General features: G+C 43.8%; 1 protein-coding gene across 1 annotated transcript in view; it reads left to right on the top strand.

The window, feature by feature from the left end:
• The window catches only part of CACNA2D2 (calcium voltage-gated channel auxiliary subunit alpha2delta 2), a 632244-nt gene that overhangs the window by 483322 nt on the left and 136784 nt on the right, over positions 1 to 12138 (top strand). Inside the window, exons 6-7 of the mRNA XM_066614251.1 lie at positions 9825 to 9956; positions 11562 to 11619. Of these exons, the coding sequence (XP_066470348.1) occupies positions 9825 to 9956; positions 11562 to 11619 (190 nt within the window). The remainder of the gene's footprint in view (positions 1 to 9824; positions 9957 to 11561; positions 11620 to 12138) is intronic.

Raw genomic sequence — 12138 nt, 5'->3', positions numbered from 1 at the left:
TTATCTCTTGCTCCGTCTCTGGCTATGTGGCCAGCATCTCAAGCTGACCGTTGACTATGCAGACAAGTGGCAGACCAGTCATTCATGTTTCTACTTCTCCCTCCAACTCTGAGATACCCAGTCCGCATGTTTGTACTTATATATTTTCTGTACTGTACTGTGTGTATTTTCATCAATTAATTAATTTTTCATTAATTAAGTAATTTTCCTTAATTATTTGTTAATTAATTAATTATAAACTCATGGAACATCATGCACTCCATGACATCCCTCCCGGCCCCTTCCCAGAGCTGGTGTGCAGGCTCATTAATGCACAAGTTAATGGCACAGAAGGAGTCCGTTTGTCAAGGTGGGTCTCCAGCTCTAGGGTCAGACTCTGAGCTACTGCTCAGGTTGAGGTCATGACAGCCACTCCACTGACCCTTCCCTGGTTCACTTTTGCTTGAGCTTCTGTGCTTCACCAGTGACTCCTTCTCTGGATGCTGACACCTGCTTGAATGTTTGGCCAATTGTGCATCTGATAGCTGAAATGAACATCTTAGTTCCACCGCAGTACTAGCCTCTGGCTTACACTAGCAGTGGCAGCCAAGTTGCCAATAGACTTTAGACTACATTGGAATAGGGCTTTCCTCAGCACATTAGGACCAGTTCTACCTGGAACCTTGTCCTCGTATTTTGTTGGAAATGAGAACAAAAATATCCAGTCCACTTCCCTTAAATTTGTCAGAATTGTTGTGTTAACCCATTTTTGCCAGCACAAAGGTGTACACATTTGATTCCTGTTGTGTACATGTAACTTAGTGCATAAATAGCTTAATTGGAAGAAAGTTATTAAAATTAAAAAGTAGCATTCAAGGGGGAAAAAACCTGCTGTGTGATTCATCTGTCAGCTGGCCAGGCAAGGGTAATGAACCTTTGGGGTTTGATCAAGGAGTAGTAAGGATACCGGAATTCAATGGAGGAGAATCCATTGGAGAAAGAATGTCTAAAATAACTAAATATAAACCAAAGATCAGACAATTTTCCTCAAAGTACAGAACATAATACTGTATCCTAATGCAATATTTCAGGATTTCTCAAACTGGGTTGCAACCCACTGTTAGGTTGCAACCCAGTTTTTGGTGGGTCGCAGGCCCACTGCAACCAGGAACCTTACAGGATAAAATGGCACATGACCTGGAAGTTGCTTCTGGGTCACACCAGTGCACTACTCACATCATTGGCTGTGCTGTATCATGTTTCTCAAACTGTGTGTGCCACACAGTGGATTGCCAGTGTAAGGGGTTTGAGAAACCCTGCGATATCGTATTTTAGCAGTGTTAGTCTTCCCATTTTCATGCAGTGGGGATGAGCATGGGGTGCATTTCTGCCTTTTTCAAGTAAAGAAGGAATCCACTATACCAAGAGACTAACGGCCCAGGGGCCTTATGGGGGAGTAAATCTCATATTCTGCCACCATAAAGCCTGAGATGCTGGCGTGAAAGTCATGCTGCTATTGTGCACTTTGGGGCACCAATGAATGGCCAGATGTCCCCCACGCATGATGGCGACTCCCAAGTAGGTCAGCAGTGGAGGTGGTTTGGAGTGGCATGGAGGCTGGAGAGGGAGGATCTTGGTGGCAGCAGCACATGCTGAGATCATGTCTCCCTTCCCTGCCCTGAAACACCCCCTGAATCTCCTCAGACCTATGCCAGCAAAATAGCTGGCATAGGTCTGAGGAGACCCAATGGAAGCCAGGTGGCCCATTAGAGGTAAGAAAAGGTTTTACTTATCTCTCCAGGGCTCTCTGGTCACACACATACACCCCATAGCATGCACTGCATGCTCCAGCAGCCGCGCTGCATGCTGTGGGTTTGTGGGGGGATAGGATTGGGCTGTAAATCTTTCAGGTGTCAATTTTCAAAGAAGCAGATATAGTGTATGCCACTTCCACAACATGTGGTGATTTCAACTTCATGTTCTCAAACTCCTGCAGCCAGCGGGCTCCTTAGCTGTGTGAAAGAATTGCGCTGGGCAACTGTCACCCTCTTCATAAATCCATCCTCTTGACAGTCCTGACATTTGAAAGTGACTGGCCCTGAGAGCATTTTTATTATTCACGATGCTTTGATCCTGACTGCTTTTGTTTTGTTGGGAGCTTCTCTGTGGTTGATTTAGATCCACCCACAGCTTGTGAGGCTCATGCCTTTCTGATGAACTTTCTCTCTTACCATTTGCTTCAGTGGTACTTGCATTAGGGATCTGCAGTGCACATCAGCAAGGGGATAATGCCTCGGCAGAGATTGCTTGTTGTCTGTTTGGGGTTATAAAAGCCTCCACCCCCTGTGGTTCAGCATGAGTCCCACATGATCCAGCATAGGCAGATCTAGAGAATCTTTGTTGCTCCTTGTCTTGAATCCAAACTACATAGGACGGTGTGTTTATCAGTCATTCAACTAATATATTTATCTTGCTGGATTAGGCAAAATGAAGTTTATCTACAGCTTGAAAAACTTTGGGAAGCACACATTGGGAAGCACCACATCCCTATGTGGTGGAAAATACATATCTCCTGGAGTTCTATAGAGGCATTTCACTAAGGACTGAGTCACATGTTAGAGCACAGCCATATGTAACTTTAGTTCACTGCCCACTGTTCCACTGCCAAGTGTGGATGACTTGCTACTGAGAAGTAGTGTCTGAGGGAGGATGTAACCCTTCCTCCCCGTCTGCAACAGGTCTATTGAAATGCCACATGTATACTGTTCCACTTTTTCCTTGCGGGGTTTCAGGCCCGTATTGGTGAGAGAGACATGTCTCTGGAACTTTGGTAGCAGTAAAAGCAACTGGGAGGGAGGTTAATGGGAAAGTGTGGCAAGAGTTGAACACATGCATGTGTACTTCCACAGCATCTCCACTGCAGATCATCTCCTCTAGAGGACACTTTGCTCTGCAGAAGAGACAATTGAGCTATAATACTACATGAGACTGATTGTAATAATTTGGCAACAGGTAGAAGAAGGTGGGTGTAGGTAAATGGAATAGGAAAGTAATGGAGGAAGATGGCACTAGACCCAAAGGTTAATGATCTGTAGCTCTGTGATCCTAGAACCATTCCAAACTGATGAAAGGAATATTTTCCCCCTTCAGATAGTGTGTTATTTTTTGCAGTAGCACAATTTTGACACGTAATTGGATATTTGGAGACATTGATATACTTGTAGTGCAATCCTTTGCATGTCTACTCAAAAGTAAGTCTCAGTGTATAGGACTGTAGCTTTGACCATGTTTGGGGGTGGCGTAAAAGCTTCCCCTTTCAGGGCCAAAGCCAGTCTCTGTGAAGGAATAAGCAATTAAGGATTAGTAACCAGGGCTGTGGTTGAGGAGGAGCAAGGGGAAGTGGTGCTCTGGGACTATTCCAACAGCAGGAGCAGTGACATCACCAGCACGGGCACCCAGGTGCTGCTTTTGGAACTTTTGTCAAGGGACCTGAGGTGAGAAGCACTGGGCCCAGCAGGCGGTAAACTCAGAAATCTGACACGGAAGGGCATGTTAGTCTAGGCCAGGGGTGTCAAACATAAGGCCCGGGGGCCAGATGCAGCCCACGGAAGCTCTTTATACGGCCCTCAGGCTTTCAGCTGCTGAATAGTGCTGAGGTGTTACTGCTGAAAGGGCAGCCCACATGAAAATTGGGCTCTCCCGTATCTTGAAATATGATCAAGGTTCATATATTTTCTCTTTTGTTATTTGCAGCTAATGAGTTGCTAAGTGAGAAAAAAAGTGTTTATTTTTGGTTATGACTTGTTTAATGACATGTTATGACTTGTTTACCTCAACACCTCTGCTGGTAACATTTATTAAGGCAAAATGTGTAGCATGACATCACAGCGTTATGAGTTTCTCCACCCACATTCCACTACATATGGCTACTGTCGGTGGGAAAAGGAAGAACCTCACTGCAGTGACATTGCATGATGCATTTAGCTTTACTATAAGAGAGCTGAAAGAATGGTGGAAGAAATCTAGAGTCATTGCAATTGGCAACAGTCGCATGCTGTCTATAACATGTAGTTCTGCCCAGGGGCAAGGCACAGACGCAGCACTGTCTGCTGTCTTGGGATGATAATATTGAGTCAGCAACTGAGGGGGGGGGGGGAAAACAGTATCAGCTATGTGGATGAAAAAGGCTACAACCTTGGGCCCTCAGTATCCACGGGAAATCCATTCTTGGACACTCCCCCCCCTCCCTGATTTCCATGAACAATAGTAACTGCTGAGGCCCACCCAAAAAGCTGTCAGAACACTTCAGCATGCTTTCTGAGGGGCAGGGAGTCCATGGCACTTCTGGTTACTTCTGGGAGGTCATGTGAGCCCCTCCAGCGCAGGTTGGCACTCATATTAAGTCAAAATTCTGGGCCCTGAACCTGCTGATAAGGAGTACCCACTTTACACACTTATCAGAGAACTCACTGGGACTTCTGACTAGATATGCGTAGGGCTGCACCAAAAGCATATTTAATTCACAGTGCTTTTTGAACCCCCAGTCTGTTTCCCACCATAACCTGGAAACCTCTGAATGGTTTTTCAGCTATGAGATTTCTTCATGTAAGTGCTTCTCCTCCTTTGTTTATAATACAGGCCTGCAACAGAAATATGGAATGCAAATGAGGAATTGTGAAAGAGCCACCCTATAGCTTGTTTGTCTATGACAGCATGCTTTGCATAAGAAACAGGACAGAAGGAATGAGATGATCAAGTCATAGAAATCTGTAACAGCAGCTAGATGGGCAATTTCAGCAAATGATAAGCATCAGGCTAGCAGTTCATCTTTGCAGTGGGAAGCTGAAGCAGCAAAATTTAGCAAGCTATAGCTAATTTCATTGGCTAATTTCTTGACTCTGATCCTTCATGCCAGCAGTTGTAGTCTTAGCTTGCTTACATTAAGAAATAGGCAGTCTTCTTGTTCATTGGCCACACATATAATGGCATAATGCCCGAGTGCTGTTGTCTTCTTCTCTATGTAGTCAGCCTTTATTGAAAGAAAGATTGTTCCCATTCATCCTATCCCATTTTTTCTGCACTCTGTAGTAATTCATGTTTTGCACTGTATTTGGCTTTTACAGTTCCTAACTATTGTTGAAAGCCAAAGCTGGATAGTGTTTAATTGCTATGGATCACTTGCCCATGTCCAGATGTCACCACAATCTCCAATTCTGGATACTAAAGCTGGGCCACTGGTTAGTGGAAGGAGCAGCTTTGTGTTCTGTTTTCACATTCTGGCAGGGCTATGAGCCGTGTGAAATCTCTTCTGACTTCTGTTCCAAGTGCTGAAGAGAGAAGGTCAGATTCGTTTCCTTTTCTGTAGGGAAAATAATATCATATGTGCATGCAGAGGGGTGCCTTTACAGGTTCAGAAATGTATGTGCATGGATACAGCTGTTGGGAGACTGCAGAGGGAGAGAGTGCGAGACCAACTGCCTGCGACACTGACCACTCTCTGGTGTGCAGCAGAGTGAAAATGCAAACCAGGTGACTGTATCACACGAAAAAGGAAGGCAGACCTCGAATTGATACCAGCAAGACCCGGGATCAGGGAAAAGTGGAGGAATTTGCAGGAGGGCTTGAGGAATCTCTTCCAGGCCCGGCCGATGCAGATGCATCCAACAGATGGGAACATTTCAAGAATGCCGTTTACAACACCGCCTTGTCCATATTCGGCAAGAAGACCAACAAGACAGCAGACTGGTTTGAAGCCCACTCTGAGGAGTTGACACCAGTCATTGAGGAAAAGAGGAGAGCTCAAGCAGCATAAAAGGCCTGTCCCAGTGAGCGCAACCTGCAGGTCCTCCGAGCTTTTTTTTTCAGAAATACCTTTTTATTTCTGAAATACCTGAGTTTGTGATTTTTTTTAGTCAGTTGTTGGTTTGCTTGTATAATTGTTAATGTGTTTTGTTTTATATTTTATTCTTTGTAAAGAAGACATAAGATGACCTGATTTTTTTTATTCGGAAAGAAAGATGGGGTAGAAATATTTTGAAGTAAATAAAATTGTTGTGATCTCCTGAGATAAAACATGAAAGATTGACTAAAATGAACACGTTCAGTGGGGTTTGAACCTCTTTTCCATCATCTAACCGAGTGTTTCCCAAACATTTTAGCACCAGGACCCATTTTTTAAATCAACACTCTGTCAGAACCCACCTAGATTTACCAGACTTTTAAAAAAAGGAGATCTAGAAAGAAATAACATTGATTGATTGATTGATTGATTGATTGATTGATTGATTGATTGATTGATTGATTGATTGATAATATCCAGAAAAAGACCCTCAAGCTTTATCTCTCTGTATTTACACATGCTTGCAAACAATAGGAGCTGAGCTCTTTGCAGGATAATTAGCAGCTATAGTATCTGATTTTTTCAATAGTCTCAGGGCTTTATTAGTTATCTGATCTTTCTATCCCCCTCTGGCAACCCCCCAAAAATCAGGTCATGACCCACCAAAGGGTCCCAACCCACAGTTTGGAAACCACTGTTCTAACCTGTGCTGTCCACCATCTCCCAAGCTGCAGCTTGATTCTCTCCCCTTAAGTGTCATCATTAGAGGCTTGTTATCCTTTAAACAAAACCAAAAAGGCAAGCACAAGGTGGCCATGACAAATAACCACGTTCCTGTTCTCCTGCACATTCCTTAAATCCTGGCCCCAGCTGATTAATCACAGAGTCAGGCGGCTCTGAGCTTATCACTTTTCTTAATAGCTGAATAATTTAAAACCTCTGTTTGCCGGCATCTTAATTGCCTTTGCATTATATGCAAGGGCCACCATGAATGCAGAGTGGGATCAACCCTCCAGTAGGGCCTTTTATTCTCATTGTGTATCTCTTTGGAACTGGCTTATAGGGGAGAAGCTTGATATGGGATGCAGGTAATTTATTTCCCATCTGCTGCAGCTGGCCAGGGGGAGAAATGCACGTCACAGTGTCTGACTCCTGCTCTGTAGCAGACTTTGACAGTCTTTACGTCTGGAATAAAATTTTCATCCAGTCCTGGTTCTGGGATTTTGTATGGGGTTCTTGCCTGGGGAGCTATGGAATGTCCGACATGTGTGGGACAAGGGAATGTGTATAGGGATCTATCACAGTCTCCGGCTCATTTAACAGCGTATAATATCACCTGCTGCAGTAGAAGATAAAGGCTGCACCCCTGATCTATACACAGCACTGGAACAGTTTCTTGTGCCTGTATGTATCTTCATTTTTTAGGCTAAAAATGAATAAAATATCATTTCATCTTATCCTAATAAGGCCAGCAACAAGCTATGCTGGGGACTTGGCTTCTTTGAGTCCCATGTGCACATGCTTTGGACCCGCATAGCTCCCCCCACCTCCTGCAGCTTTTTTCCTTCCCTGTCCCATTCCCTGCTTCCTCTTCCACCCCCCCCCTTCAGCTTCCCTCCACCTTCCCAGTTACCTGGGTCAGTGGAGGTAGTAGGCAGGCAGGCAGGCATCCAGTGGCTTGCTCCCAGCCCAGATGGCCATGGGTGAGCAAGGAAGGAAGAACTCCTGGTGGGGAAAGGAGAGAATCAAGCAAGCTGGTTGGTGAAAAGGGAGAGGGAGAAGAAGAAACTGCTTAAGTGAGATTCATGCAGGGAGTTTCTCTTACAATGCCTCTCTCCTGACCAATCAGATTCATCCTACACATGCAGAGGACCCTGGAGAATAAGCCTGAAAATTTAGAGGTGCATGGTGGCTCTAGATATTTTTAACTTGATGTGAAACTTGCACACAAAGTTAAGTAAAACTAGAATCACCATAAGACTAGATTTTTGGCTCATCTCTTGTTGTCAAACTCTGGCTTGTACTTATGTAGACTCACCCCCTGGTGCCATCCCTGGATTCTAATCTAGAGAGAATTTCTGTCGCTGTTTGAGGAATGAGATTCTGGGCTGTATTTTGAATCTGATGGATCAGGGGATGTCATAATTTTCACAACTAAGAACATCAGAACTATGTCCATTATGTCCATTAGAACTATGTCCATTAGAAGCCAAACATAGTTAACCAAACAGCACTTTTGCAAATATGAAAACAGGTGGGATCTCGGTATCCACTGGGTTCTGTTCAGTGATACTGAAATCAGTGGATACGTAAATCTGTGGATACGAGGGTCCACCTTTAAATGCCTTGTAACAAGTTATAGACGCTATACTGTATCCAGCCACTAGATGGGGTGAATAATTATATTAGATTCCATTACTCACCCCATCTAGTGGCTGAATACAGTATAGCATCTATACCAATGCATTCTGGGGCAACAATGGAGATGTAAGAAACCCTGAAGTGGATTTTTAAAGCTGTCTTTAACCTTGAAAAGCTCGCAACCAGTGCGGTTTAACAGTGTGAAAGTGGAAAATGGGATTTTGGCACTTCTTTCCCTTGTTACAAAGCATTTAAAGGTGAACCCCAGTATCAGTGGTGAGTCTAGTCAGTGGGTGCCAAATCAGTGGATATCAAGGTCCCACTGTACTTCACTGTGGTGTTTAGTCATATAAAAACATGTTTAGGTGTGAGTCATAGGAAGTATATTCCAGAGAAGTCATTGCGCTAGTGGGGAATATAGGGCAGTGATCATTATCACACCTGATACATTCCCTGTGCAGGCTCTTTCTCTCTCTTCCCCTGTTTGCACCATCCCATGCAGTCTGTTTTCTCCTGCAATGCTCTAGTGCAGTGGTTCTCACACATTTGGCACCAGGACCCACTTTTAGAATGAGAATCTGTCAGGACCCACTAGAAGTGATGTCATGACTAGAAGTAGCATCATAAAGCAGGAGCATGTTTAACAATTCTAGGCTGCAATCCTACCCACCCTTACCCAGTAGTAAGTCCCATTGACTATCATTGTTAAAAGTAACTTGTTAAAAGTACAGGTCTGTAACATCTCCCCAAATGCAGTCACATCCCATGGTAGCATCGAGTCTAATATATTAAAAATAAAATGTTGAAATGAATGGGGACCTACCTGAAATTGGCTCGCCACCCATCTAGTGGGTCCCAACCCACAGTTTGAGAAACACTGCTTTAGTGGAAGTATCGGCATGCCTGAGTAGAGAATGTGATCTCAAGTAGTGTAGTAGATGCCCCCAAAGTAACTGAGGAAAGGAGAAGGGAGTTGGTGTATTAACATATAGCGAGTTGCAAGAAGTAACAGCAAAATTGGGACACAGGTGAAGCAACAACTTTCCATTTAGAGAACATGAACACATAAAGTTGCCCTATACTGAGTCAGGCGTTTGGTCTTTCCTGCCTACTTCCAGAGGCTCAGGTGAAGATGTCCAGGATTATTAAATCTGGGACCATCTGTGTGCAGAGTACATAACACAAAACAATGATATTATATGTCATGTACTGTACTAAATTTCCTGCTTACACAGAGTGCTGCTGGGAGGAGGGTCTGAGAGGCAAAGAAAAAATATTTAAGAGGTGTGTGTCATGGACTTCAGTCAGTGGAAGAAAACCTGATAACAATCTGATGACAAGAGATGCTAAGCAAGGCCAATAATAAATAATTCCTCAGCTGATGTCAGTCCAAACCACCATCAATGAGGAAAAATGCATAGAGGTCAGCCATACTATGGCTATATAGTATGCCTTTTGCCTGTTGGGCAAAAAGGCGGGGTACAAATTAATAATAATAATAATAATAATAATAATAATAATAATAATAATAATAATAATATAGTTTGAAACAGCACCTTTTGTTTTTTGAATGGCAGGTACTGAGTGCCTCTTTGCCACCCAAATCCCAGGCATGCTCATCTTGTCCTGTCTCTGTCTCTTGCAGCCACTGTAATCCTCAATGAACTAAACTGGACCGAAGCTCTGGAGAATGTATTTATTGAAAACCGAAAAGAAGACCCATCTCTCTTGTGGCAGGTCTTTGGCAGTGCCACGGGTGTGACTCGCTTCTACCCAGGTTTGTATTGTTCTAAAGCAGAAGTGGGGAAACTTTACAATAACAGGTTTGAATAATAATGCCATAATTAAATGGCCATGATTTCAGGAGGATAATCTGTCTCGTGTGGGTGGCGGGAGGATAACACAGTTCTCTGGAATGCACACCGAATGAAGCAAGGTAAACTGTATGCTGTTCCGTGCCCCCCCCCCCCAAAAAAAGGCATATTGTCTTGTCCTATTTTCTTTAAAAATGGTTCCTGTTGGGACTTATAAGTAATTGTTCCAGGAACCATTTAGAACAGTTGACAGTGATGACTGCACATCCCTTCTCTTCTGCCTTCCATCCAGGATTTCACAGTGTGGGCTAGCTGGCATTTTAGGACATAATCATGGTTTGTGGAGTGAGAGGATTACCAGTCCTCCTTCCATCAGAACCCAGTTGATGATTGGAAGAGCTGGTATGATGTAAACAATCAGATTAGTAAAGGGTCAGAATAAAGATGCTCCCAGAACTTTATACTTCATGCTGAGTGCATCACAGCTGGAGACTGTGGAACATGCAGGCTTTTCTTTTTATATTCAGCTTATTGCTCTCTTCTCCTTTTCTCTGTCTCTCCACCTGTCTTCACCCCTGGCTCCTTTTCAGTGTCATGGCTGCCCTTCAGTTATCTTACATTCTCAGCTGCTCCTCACTTCTCAGCCATCTTCTTAACATTTTTAATGTGCTCCATTTCTTACAATTCTTATCTCTTTCATCTGCACCACAATCCTGCAAGGTAGGTTATTAACAGGCCATTTTACAGCTTGGGGAAGAAGCCCCCTCTACCAGCCATTTCTCTGACCCCAATTATCCCTCCAGAAGTGGCTCTTCCTGTTTAAAAAGGGCCATTGGGGTAGTGTTACATTATGCTACTGAGCACACCATTTACAAGCCAGAGTAGCTACTGGTACATGGTTGAATAGGGCTCAGTAGGACCACGTTCCAGAGTGCTTAACACTATTTCACATTGGCCTGGGCAAGCGCCTCAGAGAAGGAGAAAGTGCAAATGTAACAAGCATACATATACGTGTGTTAGTCCATTTGCAGGGACACCATTTCAGTGGGAAGTTACATTCTTGGTTAACTGTGAAACTGAGCACCATGAAAATTTGTTGCAGCACTACTTTGGATCTTTTATGTCCCACAATAAGCAAGCAACATAAGGTAAAGAGTGTTAGCAACATAAGGTACGGAGGTGTCATTTGGGGGAGGGGAAGCAAGGCGTTTTATTTAAATTTAAATGTGTGCTTTTGGCATGCATCCCTAACATAAGCCCATTCAATTGTTTAGAACATTCAGAGGCCCAAGCCAGTTAATTGCAGGAGATGCTGATGACCTTGTAAGACACAATTCATCACCTGATCTGAAACAACTGCATGTGCCCTTACCCCACATGACATCCTTACCCGTTTGTCCTCATTGATCTGTGGTTTCATTTCCTACATAAGCAATATTGTTGCCAGTGCTTTTGGCAGGTGAGCCTCCACATGAAACATATGAACTCTTTCCTCCCCATTGCATGAGTTTCCTTATATCAACTTCTAGCAAGCATGTCACAACTACTGTTGCCTCTTCTCATTGCAGCCACCCCCTGGAGGGCACCCAAAAAGATTGACTTGTATGATGTCCGAAGAAGGCCTTGGTAAGTGGAGAGCAAATGAACCACACAGAAGCAGGAGGACTTACTATAGACTGTAGGCCACAGGAACTATAGTTCTCCTTAGCCTGAGAGCTGCTGGTTGTAGGAGTGTCAAAAATCAAGAACTGTGAGAACACATGTAAACCTTAAAGGTTTTTCTTTTCAGTGGTACTGCCCTGTTAGGAAGTTCAGGGTGACTTATATGGGGCTCCCCAGAAATCTCTCACCTGTGGCTAGGTTGAGACTAAAGTAGCATTAATGCAACAGCATCATATACCCTTCTAAAGAGGGTATAGTGCTGCAAGAGCCTAAATCAGAGCTTATACAAACTTAGGGCTAACCTAGTTATCAATTCATTGATATCCCCACCACATTTCCAACCGCAGTGGAATATCCCTCCGCAGTGCACTATCAGGTCCACTCCAACATAAGGAGCGTTGTCCTTGCTTTGACAAGATAACCTTCCTATGAAGAGAGAGCATGTTCATCTTTGTCCCACTTAGAAAAAGAAATGATCAGGCT

This window comes from Tiliqua scincoides, chromosome 2 (assembly GCF_035046505.1).
Source record: "Tiliqua scincoides isolate rTilSci1 chromosome 2, rTilSci1.hap2, whole genome shotgun sequence".
Lineage (NCBI taxonomy): Eukaryota > Metazoa > Chordata > Lepidosauria > Squamata > Scincidae > Tiliqua > Tiliqua scincoides.
The sequence above is the reverse complement of the archived record's forward strand: the minus strand, read 5'-3'. Positions and strand labels throughout refer to the sequence as shown.